This window comes from Protomyctophum bolini (assembly GCF_963924005.1).
Source record: "Protomyctophum bolini genome assembly, chromosome: 1".
NCBI classification, from domain to species: domain Eukaryota; kingdom Metazoa; phylum Chordata; class Actinopteri; order Myctophiformes; family Myctophidae; genus Protomyctophum; species Protomyctophum bolini.
The window spans coordinates 24,241,613-24,258,468 of NC_137862.1; the positions used below are offsets into that span (position 1 = coordinate 24,241,613).

The following is a 16,856-nucleotide window of genomic DNA, read 5'->3' on the forward strand; positions in this document are numbered from 1 at the left end:
CACTGGGCAGGGTCCCTGCGTTTTCATTGGTTACTGGGCTGTGACATCATCAATTGCTACTCTTTATTCACCCTTTAGTCCCGTTTTATTATCGGCCCTGTTACGTCATGTGGGTCAACCAATAGGAAGACAGAGGGAGGAGGTTACATGTCATCCGCACGATGCAGGTATTGGCTACTGGGCTGTTCACAAGATGTCGGTCTATGCCCACACTGTTTCTTCAGGAACAGTATTTTCTAGTTAAATTATAATATATAATAATAATATAACAGTATTTTCTAGTTAAATTAGTTATTCTGTGGTTTAAACTATGATGAAAAGTAGATACAGGAATCATTTCTCAACAACGACATACCTTTAAATCAGTCTTTCTGGAGCATGCTTCCATATACGTGCATGTGCGTTTTCAATCAGGAACGAGCCTCTATGTTAAACAGGCAGACGTGCTGGCTAAAAGTCTGTTTTAAAAGGATGTTTCATCCTATGGATTTATTCTTCCAGACTGTCAGAACTATGGACATGTATCATACTGGGACTACCTTCTGTTTTATGCCACACAAATAGGTAAGAATTGCTGGAACTCAACATCAACGCAGTGAGGGGAGTCCTACTGCCTGTGAGCAGAGGTTATAGATGGGGTTAGTGTGAGAGTAGAAGTTGGATCATAATGAACAGGTAACTACAACAACGTTACGAGGTTGGTAAAAGAAACTAGCCACCTTACTAGTTCTCACAAAAAAGTTGCATTATAGTAATACACAATTACACATTACTAACACGTTAGTTCCAACACAGCTGAGGATAGTGCCATTGAAGGGTGAACTTATAAATATCTCTTGGCCCCTGATGGTGTATGCTGTGCTCGAAGTCGAGGCCTGTAGATGAGGGTGCTGCACTGGCCTCTTCAGGGCATTGAACTCCCCTGGTGCTGCTGCTGCTTAAGGTGAATGACCGGCAAGACTGCAGAGATGTGTCTCCCACATTGTCGGTGTTCTCAGCATTCTTCTTTCTCTCTTCTCTGCCCATCCAACAAACACCTTGCTATTGTGTTACCACTGTGTCCTCTATGAGAGGAAACCATCATTCTTTATTTGACGAAAGTGATTCCAATGCCACTTCATCGCAAACTTACACCCTATGCAAACATTTACATTTAATTTAAACGTCTCCATGACTCCAGCCCTGTCGTTCTGCCCATAGATATATATTTAAAAAAAATAGATGATTCATTGACCGCTGTAAGTTTGTTGGATATATGTGTGTCGCCGGGAGGGCGGATCAATTTGCACTCTGAGGCTACGCTGCCACTCAAGTGACTACAGGAGGGGAAACGAACTGGTCGGAATAACGTGTTCCTTCCACGCTACGTCCGGCCGGGGAAATTCCCCCCCTGTCAGGTGAAAAGAGGCAGCTTGGACTCCTCATGCATAGAAGGAAGCATTAGGTCAGTCCACTGCCCCCCCAGGTTGGCAGAGGAAGTGTAGCGCCCAGGATTACATTCGATAATTGACACTGGGTGATAAAAGATAAAGATTATGTATATATGCAGGCCAAAGAGAACTTCCCCAGGGAAAGGAAGGGTCCGCACCCTCCAGAGACTCAGGACAAGATTATTTATGCTTCATTTTCTATTGCACGACGCGATTCGCCATTTGGCTTCATCAGGTGCTTGCATACATGTATGCAAGCACCTGACGAAGCCAAACGGCGAAACGCGTCGTGCAATAAAAAAAATTGGGTCCGATTTTAGGTATATTAATGACATATAGTTCAATGTTGAAAATGAGTGGTATTCCCCTTTAACAGGTTGGGCTACTTCAGTTACAATAATTTAATTCATTTTACCGCTTACGTAAATACCGGCAGAAGTGGATGTCTCAGTGGCGCATCAGTTTTCCACTTGGGGTGGGGGGGGAGAAATACGATGTGTGGCGTGAGTGCAAGTGGAATAGTGTCATTTGCATGTGTCTTATGGCTCATTGCGTGAGGGTTGGCAGCTCTGGCCTATAATTGTATTATAAAACTGTTCGCTAAACAAGCTAACATCTTACCAGTGAATTACTTTTACAGTATATAGCCCTGTCATGTAGCAGCCAGGTGCCATACATTATAAACACAAACATCACACATGTTGATCATGACAGGCTCTGTTCACTGGCTGTGTTTAGGGAAAGATTTGACAGCATACCGGTATTAGTTTTTACAAGAGGTGACTGAAAATATGTTTACAGCCTGGCCGTAGCCAAGCCACCTGAGGGGTTCTCAGACCTTTTCAGATCAAGACGCAAAAGTGAAAGATGCGACCCAAACTTACAAAAGTACATTATGCATGAATCACTTTTCGAAATAGCGAAAATAGCCGATCTACAATCCAATCGCGACATGGAGTGAAATCAGAAATATAATTGAAAAGGGGGAATAAAACGTCATATTTACCCCAAACCCTACTGTATGAGTCTCATTATTCTCACCTCTCTCTCTCTCCTGTTTCTCTGTTGTATAGTTCCTCCAGTCATTGTGAAGCTGTCGGAACCCGAGCGGCGCCACGACACCTGCATTGAGTTCACGGTGCGCGGCTACCCCCAGCCCCGTCTGCGCTGGTTCTACAAGCAGAAGGAGATCAGCCAGAGCCAGTACATCAGCAGCGAGATGGACTTCTACCAGGACTACCTGGAGGGCTGCCTCAACTTCAGGAACCCCACCCACGTCGACAACGGAAACTACACCTTGGAGGCTCGCAACGCCCTTGGGACCGTCACCAAGACCATCTACGGACACTTCCTCGCAGCGCCCGACTTAGGGGAGGACGGTGAGTGGAAAGAGTGGTTTGGTTTGGGTCAGTAAGGGCCTCTGAATGGTCCTACGTAGTGGTGAATGGTTTGGGTCAGTAAGGGCCTCTGAATGGTCCTACGTAGTGGTGAATGGTTTGGGTCAGTAAGGGCCTCTGAATGGTCCTACGTAGTGGTGAAAAACATTATTTAAATGACTGGGGTCCACCAGAGGTCTATACTTGGTCCACTCCCTTTTCCCATCTACACTAGATCTCTTTGCTGAAAATAACAAGATCTACAAGCTAAAAAGAAATCTGTGAGTATGTAGATCTGATATTTTTCGGGATGTTCGCCGACATGCCCAGAAAAGGGTTTGCTGGGGTTCATATGGTTAAGTGATAGTCACTTTATGAGTGCATTTGCACCCGTTACAGTGTTCTTAATTTATACTCAAGGGTGTCGCTTCCTCCTCCAAAAAAGAACAAATCCACAAGCAGTGCCTAGGGCTGAAGCCAAACAGCTAGGGTTCAGGCATAGTTCACAGGTACACTGAGTATATGCTCCTCCTTCTTGTCCAGAGAGACTAGAATAAGAGAGAGAGAGAGAGAGAGAGAGAGAGAGAGAGAGAGAGACTGGCACATTTCTCTATTGTCATTCGTCAATAAAGGTTAATTCCAGGTGTTTATTGAGTTGAGTATGTCATTTCTCCGCTACTCCAATGTGTCCTTGATTGAATCAAGCTAGACACATTAAATCAAGTTGATTCTCTCTGTACCTTGATTCTTGTTTCTACGTTGTTAGTTACACTTTATTTTCACTCTGTTGTAAGACGGTGTCGCACGCCCAAAGTGATATACTGATGACATGAGGGAACTCCATATAGGCCTACTGTATGGGCATGGAAGAGACAGGTAGACACACAGACTTTAAGGCTGCAGCCTAAGACATTAAAATGGTGTAGGGGGAAAGGATAGGGGACCTAGTATGGGCCCCTGGGGGACACCGGTCAACAGGCTAGTATTTTGGGTTTAGGTAGTAAAGTAATGTCATGTACAGATTCTTTTAACGAATATTATAAATTTAGTTAAAGTTAATGTCATAGTGAATGACATTACTGTTGTTATCATCATCACCTTTATTTATACTGGGAATTTATACTGGGAATAGTTATGTCCTTGAGGGGTAAGAAAGGAGGAATGTGGGCCTGGAGGTGTTCAGCAGTCATCCAGGTCTAATATCTCCTGATTCTATTGTTGTTTATTATTACAGGCACAGTTAAAAGTAATTGCACCAGAGTTATTGCAGCTAATTTGCATTTGTTGTCTGAAAATGTGCATCTTCATCACAGCACGCCTTCCTTCTCTCTCTCTCTCTCTCTCTCTCTCTCTCTCTCTCTCTCTCTCTCTCTCTCTCTCTCTCTCTCTCTCTCTCTCTCTCTCTCTCTCTCTCTCTCTCTCTCTCACTGGGTATACGGCAGGAGTGTGGGAGAGATGAGTTTGATGGACAGAACAGGGGGAGGGGAGAACGATGTAAAAGAGAGAACACAGGGAGATGAGTGGGATGGAGGTCACACAAAGACCTAAGAGTACCCAAGTACTCTGGAGAGATAGGAGACGAGGATGTAGAAATAAACCATGGAGGGAGGCCAACAGAAAGATGGAACGAGTAAGAGAGAGAAAAGAGTGATAATAGGATAGGAGAGCGAACAAATGAGGGCTGAGGGTGATAGGCCACATACATTTCCATGTGTTTGACAAACACAGACACAGAATACACATGGAACACACACACGGAACACACAAACACGCATGCACACATGCATGCACGTACCGTACACACATTTTCTCTAGTACAGAGCTAAGCTGCCAGTAGCAGTCGGCATAGCTTGCGGCCATTAATTTATCTACAATCACTCTGCTCTGCTCTGCAGCCACAGCAGAATTTACCAATCAGCCCCTCCTGCCTTTCTGTCTTCCCCTCATGCTTTCACGCACGCACGCACGCATTCACACACTGTATGTTTTTTTTTAATGCTGACCCACCATTTCCTATGCATTCGTGCAGATTTGCAAATGCAAATAATTTCTATTCTATTCTATTCTATCTCTCACAGACGGTGGACCGTGCATTACTAACTTTATAGATAAAGAGATCCCACCACCAGAGTCACCACCAATATGAACATTGTGCTTCCTCATGCAATCTCTCTCTCTCTCTCTCTCTCTCTCTCTCTCTCTCTCTCTCTCTCTCTCTCTCTCTCTCTCTCTCTCTCTCTCTCTCTCTCTCTCTCTCTCTCTCTCTCTCTCTAGAATGATTTACCTAGTCTTCAGTGTTGGGCAGTAGCTAGCTACAAGTAGCGAAGCTACATAGCTTACTACATTTATCAGTAGCTTGATGGTAGCTTCACTCCTTTTGAACCAAGTAGCGTTTTTTGTAGTGTAGCTATTTTTAGACCCAAGTAGTGACGTAGCTTTCAACAAAAGCTATAAGTTACAAATTGACTGTTAAATAAAGTTTTGTGGGGGGAAAAAATTCCTGGAAAGAAATCCATGATTGGTTGGTTTAGATAAGAAGAGTCTGACACAAACAGTTATGTTGTTAAGCAGCAAGAGGATCCCACGCAGCAGCTGTCCTTTTATCTCTAGCACAACACAATGAATTACTCACCTAATGCTCCCTGCAGGTTCCATGTTTAATTCCAGTGTGTGTAACCTACATTATTGTCTAAGTGAAAGTTTTCATATTGTAAATTTGATCGCTAACATGGTTTAGGACTAGTACTTTGACAGCTCATTCATCGTAGCTTGTTTACAAGTCAAACGGACTTCTTGTGCAGAAACTGCCCCATCAAAATAAGAGCCACTTGTATTGATTAGTCAACACTAGTTTTATTTCTAAGTCTACCTACAGGACATTAACATCTCATTTAAGTGCCTGTCAGCATTCTCTCAATCAAATATTCTCTCAATCAAATATTCTCTCAATCAAATATTCTCTCAATCAAATATTCGGTAAAACAGTGCCTCCCCGAGGCAACAGGCTGTCTTGAGAGACCACCCGCATTCTCTAGTCTAAATCCCTGTCTCTCAGCTGGTGCGCAAATGGCTAGGCTGTGGCAATAATAATAGAACAAAAAATAACTAAAATCGTTCATTTTTTGGAACCATGAACTTTAGTTCAAAATGTTGAATTATGAACTGAATTAGTTCCTTTAAAAAAAAATAACTGTGAACTGAACTATAGTTAATAAAAAATATAACTTTCCCAACACTGAACACATGAATCAGCCACACCGCAAGGTACATTGATACAAGTAAATGTGAAAAAGTTGACACCAAAAGCCAGACAGAGGGCTTGTTTCCAGTTTGTTTTTTAATAAACAACCAAACTCAGCATTTTTGCCTGCCTATTAGGCTATTTGTTCGGTGGAAACTTGATCATGAAGTTGATAAAAAATATTTAAAAAAAAGTAGTGTCCATGTAGCTAGCTACTTTTGCCATGTAGCTTTTAGTGTAGCTTGCTATAATTATCTGGGGATAGCTTTGTTGTAGTTGAGCTATATTTAATAGAGAGTAACTGGTAGTGTAGCTTACTACATTTTCCAAGTAGCTTGCCCATCACTGCTAGTCTTGAACAACACACTCTCATTTTGGGGGTATTTTACACAAGGCAGAGCATAAAATGTGTGGCTAATCTAATTACATAATGAATAAAGGGCAAACATATTTTTCATGTCACTGTTTATACTTTATTATATTCTAATAAGCCCATTGCATAGTGGTAGTAAAGTATTACTGTCATGTTTTAATAGTCCGGAGGCTTAGTGCACTTTTTTAGGAGGATAGTGCACTTGCGGATAAAAGCGCCAAATTTTTTATGAGGCTTCCTTAGGACATACTAAAGGATTTTAGCCTAGGAGCCCAACGCAAATATTGGAAATAACCATATAGAACATAGTTATAGTTTTTATATTAGGAAATAAATACATTCTTGAGTCATAAGAAGAACATTGGTGATAGATTGGTTTTTTTTGTCCACTTAAGAAGGTGATTCTGATTTTAATTTGTCCACTGAGTATTAAACGTCCAAAATGATGTGTAAAATAGAGTACCAAGACACCTGGTACCTGTACACACACAATAAAGTACTGCACAATATAGGCGAAAATTTAAAAAAATAGGTGTTATGTTTATGTAAAGAGCTCTCTCTCTCCATTTGTGTTTAAGATTTAAACAAATAGCTCTAGACTGAGTTTACACTGTACACCTGATCCTAATGGCAATCAACACCACCTGCACTTGATTGCAGTCAGGCCTTTAAAAAGGAACTCACTTGGCATGCACACAGTTGGAGCGTTTGTTCTTGAAAGGCAGAACTCAGCAAGATCAGAAGATTCTTTCACAGAGCTTCAACCAAACAAGAGTAGACTACATAATTCATCAGGTAAATAAAAAAAATGTAATTAATTAACAATGAGCTAAAAAGAGTGAAAGTTAAGTTGATTGCATTATCTTGCTTAATTTATTTTATTTGTATGACAGTCTGTGTGGCCAACTTATGACACTGAACTCAGCCAGAAAGCCAGAACTCAGCATGATCAGAATGCAGTAGATCCTCACACAGAGCTGCAACCAAACAAGAGTACATAATTCAGGTAAATAAGAAAATAGTAAATCATGAACAATGAGCTGTATGTTGCTAAACAGAGTGAAAGCAAAGTTGATGGCATTATCTCGTGTAATTCTGTTTCATTATGTGTGTGACAGTTTGTGAGGCATCAACATGGAACTGAACTGGGATCGCTGCATCATTTGCCAGAAGGACACTGCTGAACCCTTGAGATGTCCCTTGAGAGGTCCTGGGAAAAGTGATGGTGATAAAACAGAAGCTTATAGTTCATTTCTATCTAATGTAGAGCAATTCCGTGCCATTGATGCTCTTCCAACCACACTATGTTTTGGGCATGGTCAGACGGCAAGCAATTTTGCATTGTATTCTGCATCTTGGCACAAATCTTGCCATCTGAAATTCAATAATTCTAAGCTGGAAAAGGCAAAAGAGAAGAGACTCCACAGTCCTGATAAGCCTTGTGACTCTGAAGGGAAAAAGCTAAAACGCCAAAAACCAGACATTAAAAACTGCTTCTTCTGTGAGAGTGGGACAGAAAATGGTGTTCTCCATGAGGTGTCATCATTTGATTCTGATGAAAATATCCGAACTATGATCACAGAATTAAATGACACTATGCTTATGACCAGAATAGTCGGAGGAGATTTGATGGCAATGGATGCAAAATACCATTTACCATGCCTAGTCAAGTTGAAAAATCGCTACCGAAGTGCAGCTCGGAAGTCAGGCCAGTCTTCAGAAAACGCAGACGAAAAAATGAATGAGTCTCGAGTTCTCATAGAATTGATCCACTACATTAAGAAATCTGTGGACTCTGGAGTTCTTATCTTCAAGTTGTCTGAGATCCACTCACTGTATCTGAATCGCCTCGAGGAGCTGGGGATAAAGAAACTAGTCCACAGGACCAGGTTCAAGGATCGTTTACTGGAAAACTTCCCAGAGGCACAAACACAGTTTGATGGGAAGAACAACCTTCTCATTTTCCAGGAAGAAATGAAAAATATATTAAAGGAAGCCCTGAACAAACGTAATTTTGACCAAGATGCTCTTATTCTGTCAAAAGCAGCAAAGATAATCAGAAACGACATATTCAACCACTCCGGCTTCCAATTCACTGGCTCTTTCCCCGAAAAATGTCAGGAAAACACACTCCCTTCTAGCCTGAAATCTCTGGTCTCAATGGTGCTGAATGGTTCCAACATCAAACATCAAGAGAAATGTGACTCTCAGGCTTGTCTCACCATTGGACAGTGCATGGTGTACCATACAAAGAAAAGGGCATCTGCCACGGCAGTGAAGACCAGACACACTCTGGAACGTGAACCACCACTCCCGATCTACATAGGCCTCAATATACATGCACAGACGAGAAGCAAGAAAATTGTCCAGCAGTTGTACAATTTGGGCATAAGTATTTCATATGACAGGATTATGCAAATCGAAGACTGGCTGGCAACTTCTACATGTGAAGGCTTTGAAGAAGATGGTGTTGTGGCTCCTGCATGTCTCAGGAAAGGGCTGTTCACAGTCGGTGCACTGGATAACCTTGACCACAACCCAAGTTCGACTACTTCTGTGACTTCTTTTCATGGGACTGGGATCAGCCTGTTTCAATTGCCAACAAAGAGTGAACCAGGTGTGTGTAGACCACCCATTAAAATCCCACCTACTGAAAATAAAAAACTCACCCTTCCTGAGAGTTACACCTGTGTACCAGCTGTAGCTTTGAAAAACACCTCTGTGATTGTGACAGCGTGTGAAATACATACAGTTACAGGCTTATTGGACAGTGCAACAGCAGAGGAACACAGTTGGGTCAAACAAGCACTGCCACTTCTAGAGAAGACAGATCTGACTTCTGAAGATGCAATTGCATGGGCAGCCTATCATGCCTCTAAACAACCTTCAGTGGAAGACCCCCCAGCACGAAGTGCACTCCTTCCTCTCTTCTACGAGAAATCAGCCACACCATCCATGATTAAGCATGGCATGGATGTTCAGAGACAGGCTATTGAGTATCTGAATCCGGGACAGATCCCCGTCACAACGTTTGACCAGCCTCTGTTTGCTCTGGCAAAGCTAGTACAATGGAAATGGCCAGATACACACGGTGAAAGAGTTCATGTAGTCATGCTCGGTGGATTACACACAGAAATGGCCCTCTGGAATACACTGGGTGATCTGCTGGAAGGCTCTGGTTGGACAACAGCACTTACAGAAGCAGATTTGGCAGGAAGTGGCATGGCTGCATCATATCTGAAAGCATCGCATCTAACTCGAACCAGGCATGCCCACCAGGTAACTGTCTTGACACTGCACAATCTACAGCAGGAGGCTTTCAGGCTTAGTGCAGGCCCCAACGATGATGAGTCTTTCCTGGCTTGGAGAAATGACATGTTGAAGAAGAGTCCTACTTTCATGTTTTGGGATCTGATCATGAGATATGAAACCCTCATTCTCATCTTCATCAGGGCACACAGACAGCGGAATTTTCTACTATATGTAGAAGTGCTTGAAGCGCTGGCCCCTTTATTCTTTGCCTTGGACCATGTGAACTATTCAAGATGGTTGCCTGTCCATATCAGGGACATGAAGTCTTTGCCCATCACTGTCAAGGATGAGTTTGAGAATAATTCACACTGGGTTCTTTCAAAGACCTACAACAAGTTCTCTGCAATCCCATTCGATCAAGCGCATGAACAGGAGAACAAGAATGTGAAAGGTTCGGGTGGTGCAGTTGGCCTCACAGAAAACCCAGATGCTTTCCGAAGATGGATGCTCTCAGGCCCAGAGATGGCAAGATTGCTAAAAGAATTTGAAAAAGAATACCTCCATGATGACAAAGAGAGCTTCCAGCACCATGAGCAGGGTCTTGAAACACAGAAGACCTTTCAGAGACAGGTCCTCAGTCTATCTGAAACCATGAGAAGGATGGGAAATCCATTCTTGGATGATTTCAAAGATCTAGTGACTCTTGACAGCCGGAACTGTGCAGATGAATCAGTTGTAAATACAGTGCTCATCTTGGAGGAGACAGGGAAGAGACAATATCAGGAATTTGTCAAGAAGGTGCTTGATGAACGCACCCACTCCATCCATGATCCAATCAAGAGGAATTCCATGGCACTCTTCAGGCAACCTCGACGGAAGACAATGCCTAAACATGGAAAGAAGATCAGAGTACTTCAGAACAATGTTGCACTCTTTGGCCAGTTATTTATAGCTATGCAGAGCCGTGAGAGTAACTTGGAAGAATTCTTTGCACATGAGGTACAGTCCTTCCCTCCTTCCCTCTCCGACTTTGGGAAACTTCACCTGACAGGCACCAAATCGGACTTGCTGCAATGTCTTGAGCAGCCAGGGCAATCAGAGCCACCTTCAACCTATGACTCCAAAGTCCTTGATGGGGCAGTCATTGTCCACTGCCTACCCACTGTGAGAGTGAGCACCTTTGATGCCTATGCAGATGAGGTTTTCATCCCTTACTTGGAGAAGCAGCTACAGGATACCAAGCGGTTGGATATTGTATGGGACTCATACATCCCAGACAGTTTGAAGGAGTCCACCCGCGAAAAGAGAGGACAAGGTGTTCGCAGGAAAGTGTCTGGACAGACAAAGCTGCCAGGAAATTGGATGGATTTTCTTCGTGACCCAATCAATAAGAAGGAGCTGTTTGACTTTTTGACATCCAGAATTGAACAGTTCTGCTGGCCACCCACCAAAGCTTTGCATGTCACATCAGGGCAAGCTGTGTCATCTTTCGGTTCCAGTAGCATGGACTGTTGCAATCATGAGGAGGCAGACACTAGGATTGTGGTTCATGTAAAACATGCACTGGAGCATGGAGCAAAAACTGTCCTTGTGCGCACTGTGGACACTGATGTCATTGTCATCCTTGCTGGCATGTTCCATGATTTAGTGGTACTTCAACCTTTGACTGACATCTGGGTGGCTTTTGGAATGGGCAGAAAATACAGATTTTATCACATCAACAGTATGTGCAAAAGCCTAGGGGAACCCAAATCTCGAGCCCTGCCTATGTTTCACGCATATTCTGGATGCGACACAACATCCGCCTTTAATGGAAAGGGTAAGAAGTCAGCTTGGCGGGCCTGGCAAGCCTATGATGCTGCGACAGAAACATTCGTCAATCTGGCAAAGCATCCCTTCCAGCAACTAGATGTTGACTGCCAGCACTTCCGGGAGCTTGAAAGACTGACGGTCATCTTGTACGACAAATCCAGTCCTTTGAGCTCCATCAACGAAAAAAGAAAGAAACTCTTCTGTGAACAAAATCGAATGATGGAGAAATTACCTCCCACCCAGGATGCACTCCTCCAGCATGTGAAACGGGCAGTCTACCAAGCGGGCATCTGGGCCACCAGCACACAAAGCCACCAAGTGATTCCTTCTCCACAGAACTATGGATGGGCCAAGAAAGAAGGGTCATGGGTGCCAGTTTGGCTGACCATTCCAGAGGTTTCCAGAGCTTGCAGAGAGCTGATCAGATGCACCTGTAAAGGTGACTGTAGTACCTGCAAATGCAGCAATGCAAATTTGGACTGTTCCCCACTTTGCAAATGCAATTGTGACAGCTAGACAGAATGAACAGCATGTTTCGCACTATGATGCATATTAATGTGTATTCTTCATTGCAATAAATGTGTTATTGATGATATTTTATGTTCTGTGACTTTAATAAAGTCAAAATAAGTCAACTTTATCACATTTGGAAGTAATCTGATCATTTTATGATGCATATAGTTTGAAAAATACTAGGCGGATTTTCACATATTTCACATATTTCATTGATATTGATAGTCTTGAAATTTCATATTTAAAATAAATATTTGACAAGGGCTCCTAGGCTAAAATTCAATAACTGACCCTAACGAACCATCATGCAAAAAATTACGCTTTTATCCGCAATTGCACCATCCTTTCACTAAGCCTCCGGACTATAAGTAGCAATTAATGCAACACTAATATGTCTACCCATATTATGGTAGACATAATATTGTGAAGCTCAAACCATTTATATTGTAATATCCATATTGTGTTTTCCAGCTACACCATCAGGCAGTGACTCTAACCGACCAGATGAAGACAGTTTTGGGGTGAGTATATTATTAATAAACCTCTGTATGTCAGTCATTAAGTCTATTAATGGAGGAATGGTTGAGCACGTTCTCACATATTGTACAAGGGCTTTGACCTGGCTCCTCTATATGTCAACAACTTCATAAGGTAAGACATGAAAATAAGAAGTCTAACTCTAATGGAAAGACCTGACCTCTGACAGCCTAAGCATTGATATACAACCTTGTGAATTGTGATTGTGAAAAAAGGCCATGCCATCATGTGATTTAATTGAAACGCTTAGGGTTACACTGAATTACGTTTTATGTGGTACATTTATATGAATGATAATAACATATAATAATAATCATAATCATAAATATGAATATTATTATGTAATAGGTGACAGTCAAATGAACATTATTAAAACACTCTTATAGGGAATTATTATTGCTGTTAACATTTTTGACACCTAAGAAATCCTTACGTACGTCTTTGACCCATGCAGGCATATATCTATGAAAACATGCATGTTGAAGTTCAAGATATCTTAGGCCAGCTTTCTGGAATACTCCCCAGGACATGAGAGGCTTGTCATGGTAATATTACGTAACAATGGTTATCGTGATAATTATTATGATTACCAAACTGCTTCCAAACACAGCACCACTGAACTCTACACTGTTTTTGTTGGACAGCGAATCATAGAGCTGCAAACTCTAAAGAATGGCCTGTGTATTGTTGTTGTCACTTTAGAGAAGACATTAACAATTAAGTTAAAATTATGTGTAAATGTGTAAACCATATTTTAATTGTCTTCGTTAGGTTTCTATTGCTGTGGGCCTTGCGGGTTTTGCCTGCGTCCTCCTCCTTGTGCTGTTTGTCCTCATCAACAAATATGGCAGACGCTCCAAGTTCGGCATGAAAGGTAAGTCTAAATGTCCATCTGTGTCTAATAGGTTACACACACCCACGCACACACATACACACTGACGCACCCACGCACGAGCATGCACGCATACACACGCACACATATGTACACACGTACGCATGCATGCATGAACACAAAAGCCATAGCCATTCTATATATGTCTAGCTGATATTGTAGCCTTCACAACACACACACACATACACACACACACACACACACACACACACACACACACACACACACACACACACACACACACACACACACACACACACACACACACACACACAATAATGACTATCATTCTATATACATTATGTCTAACCTATATCATCCACTCACACATATACTGTAAGCGTACAACTATCTATTTCTCAGTATATCTGAGTGCTGTTTTGCTGGGTGTTTATGCCTTTCTCATTGTTGTACATTAAGGAAAATGGGCTCTTCACACACCTATGAATAGAGACGTGATCAGAGAGGCTGAAGGCATACAAAACAGAAAAAAGACTGCTGCGCACAGGGGCGGCTAAACCCTTTGTGGTGTGCGGTGCTACTGTATGTGCCATTTCGTAAACATTTTGTGTCTAGCATTTGGAAAAGGCTAGACAGAAAACCGGCTTCCCGGTATAGTCAGACTGCATGTCATTCTGAAGTATAAGCTCACTGAAGCCTTTAGTTTGCAGTTCTGACTGACAAGAGGAGGTCATTCCACAGCTTTGGAGCCAGGAGGGAGAAGAGGCTATGGGCTATCCTTGGCCAGGGTTGAGCATCTCTGGAGCAAGAGGAAGATTCAAATTAGAAAAGGAGTCAGTGCTGGCTGGAGTAGAATGAGAGTCAAAGGCAGTTTGAGCTCAGCGTGTGTCTAAATTATTTTCCTTTTTTTTCTTGACATCTTTATATCACCCTTCGGGGGAGGCAGGAACTCTGGAGATCATTACGGGTGGGGGTCCTCGTCATCGTTCAGCAGCCAGACTCTGGGTCTATAAGTGGTCATTCATTGGGTGCTTTGATCCAGTGGTTCTATAAGTGGTCATTCATTGGGTGCTTTTTGATCCAGTGGTTCTATAAGTGGTCATTCATTGGGTGCTTTGATCCAGTGGTTCTCAACTTGCATTGCCCTAACATTGCCCTATTATAGCGCCACCAGGAGGCCATTTTTTTGCAAGGCATTTTTTTAATATTATTCCTAGAAATTGTGTCTAAACATCACACGAATCAATGCACATTATCTCTATAGTAAAGTGATCAAGACGGATCCGTCCTCTATTCCATATTCCATCCTGATTGTCAAATTCTGAGCATTGCTGAACCACAATAACCTACCTGACCTGGCAGAGACTTGTGCTAGTACTAGTTGATATTTGAGTGTTGCCAATTTTTCCAATGAATTACCAAATACTATGAATGAATTAAATGTTTTGTAACTTATAGCGTAGTAGAGTAGTTGTAGACTTTTGTCATACATTGCTGGTAGGAAATTACGATTCATACTTTGTCACGTGATGTTGTCGGCTTGACACTGGCAGCTGATCAGGGCGAGAAAGAGTGCACCAAGAGCTGCTTCATGAACATGCACTCTGTGTGCACATGTACAGTACTTTCATTTTGGGTTTGGTATGTGGGTCGTAACAGTATTTCAGGCCTTATTAACCATGATAATGATACCCGCTAACCGGTTGAAAAGCAATCTGTTATTCCCATCCCTAGTGTGTGTGTGCGTGTGTGTGTGCGTGTGTGTGTGTGTGTGTGTGTGTGTGTGTGTGTGTGTGTGTGTGTGTGTGTGTGTGTGTGTGTGTGTGTGTGTGTGTGTGTGTGTGTCTGCGCGCGTGCGTGCGTATACGCATGTTTGTGTACATTTAATTAGCTTCTCAGTTAGATTAGAGTTCAGCTTTAGTCACCTCACTACAAAATCCTTTGCTGTAATTATTTACAGGTGGAAATTAGAGCATCACCCTTAAGCCTTGCGTGCGTGCGTGCGTGCGTGCGTGCGTGCGTGCGTGCGTGCGTGCGTGCGTGCGTGCGTGCGTGCGTGCATGCATGAGTGCTTGTGTGTGTGTGTGCGTGCGTGCGTGTGTGTCCTACTATATCACATGAGGCCAGCTGTCACTAATTGTCCTTCTAGAGCCGTATTTTAGTCAGATCCGCCTGTAGACAGATGGGGTTAAAACACCATCTGTCAGGATGGTGGATGTCAGAATGTGACAAATTTGACAATACCAGTTCGGATAAATATGATCACCCTTAAACCAGCAATCCTCGAGTCACCAGTTAGCTTCCCTAATGTAAATGAAGCCACATTCAAGCAAATTAAGTCATACTCCACGCCGAGCACATTACTGTCATATTTACAGTTTCACACTTTGCAGTGATTACGCACGCACGCACGCACACACACACGCACGCACGCACGCACACACAAATGGGCCAGTTATTTACCCCCCTCTCCTCTCTACACACAAAGTAATTGCACTTGCTTTTAAGTGCAGATTTCCCTTGAAAAGTGTTATTATTATTTTTTTTTAAATAGCCTAAGCTTCACAGGCCACTCTTGATTATTTGAAGAAGGACAACCAAGCCTTTGCCAGTGGATCTGGGGCTTTAGCCCCAAATGTCTTCTGGCTAGCTCTGCATATTTTTGATTTGAAAAGATCTATATTCATCAGGACAATTTCATTCACAATCACCATCAGCACTTGCTGCTACGGTGTGCTGCCATGTGTGGAGTGGATACACTGCTTGCATTTAATCAGTTTCAAAACATTGCATTAAATCATTCATTTATGGAGGGAGTGTTCCAAACTCACCACCAATACACCTGTATGCATAACATATCCATGAATTGATGTGCAGTTGAAATAGTCCAATGTTTGTTTCCACAGTTTTCCGAGATGGTGGTGCAAAAAACTAAAGCTTAAACTTGAAACTTATAATGCATTGGGGATGAACTGTTACATAATGGCAATACCTTTAGTTTGCCTTTATGGCAATACCTTTAGGGATAGTTTGTTTACTATTCTCTATTATATGTTAACAAGTGCTCACATTTCTCTGTTTATTTCAACCCATTTTAACCTTCAAAAGACAAGACCAAATTTGACATGTACTGTATGGTAAAAATATGCAATGTATGTACCTGCACAGTTCAGACTATATACAAACCTTGGTGACAGCCCTGCTCTTTGCATAAACTACAGCAAACTGTGAACGCCAGAACTATTACATCTGATAAGAACTCTCTAAGTAGGGAACAGAAAACTTTGGAATGTAAGTCATGTCAGACATGGATCAAAAGCTTCCTTCACTGTGAATTCAATTATAAGATGTGTTGATTAAGGTAACCTTCCTCGACAGTGTGACTACAAATAGAGTTAGCAACCTAGATTCTATCCTATCATCCCATATTTCTTTTTTCTCACAGGGAGTAGTCGACAGGCACATATGC

The 16,856-nt window shown here is 42.3% G+C and overlaps 1 protein-coding gene across 1 annotated transcript in view; it reads left to right on the forward strand.

The window, feature by feature from the left end:
- LOC308319753 (NT-3 growth factor receptor-like) overlaps window positions 1–16,856 on the forward strand; it is a gene marked incomplete at its 5' end in the record, with an annotated part of 201,336 nt that overhangs the window by 118,850 nt on the left and 65,630 nt on the right. The window contains 3 exons of the mRNA XM_080769935.1: window positions 2,504–2,809; window positions 12,469–12,518; window positions 13,306–13,408. Coding sequence (XP_080626061.1) covers window positions 2,504–2,809; window positions 12,469–12,518; window positions 13,306–13,408 — 459 coding nt within the window. The remainder of the gene's footprint in view (window positions 1–2,503; window positions 2,810–12,468; window positions 12,519–13,305; window positions 13,409–16,856) is intronic.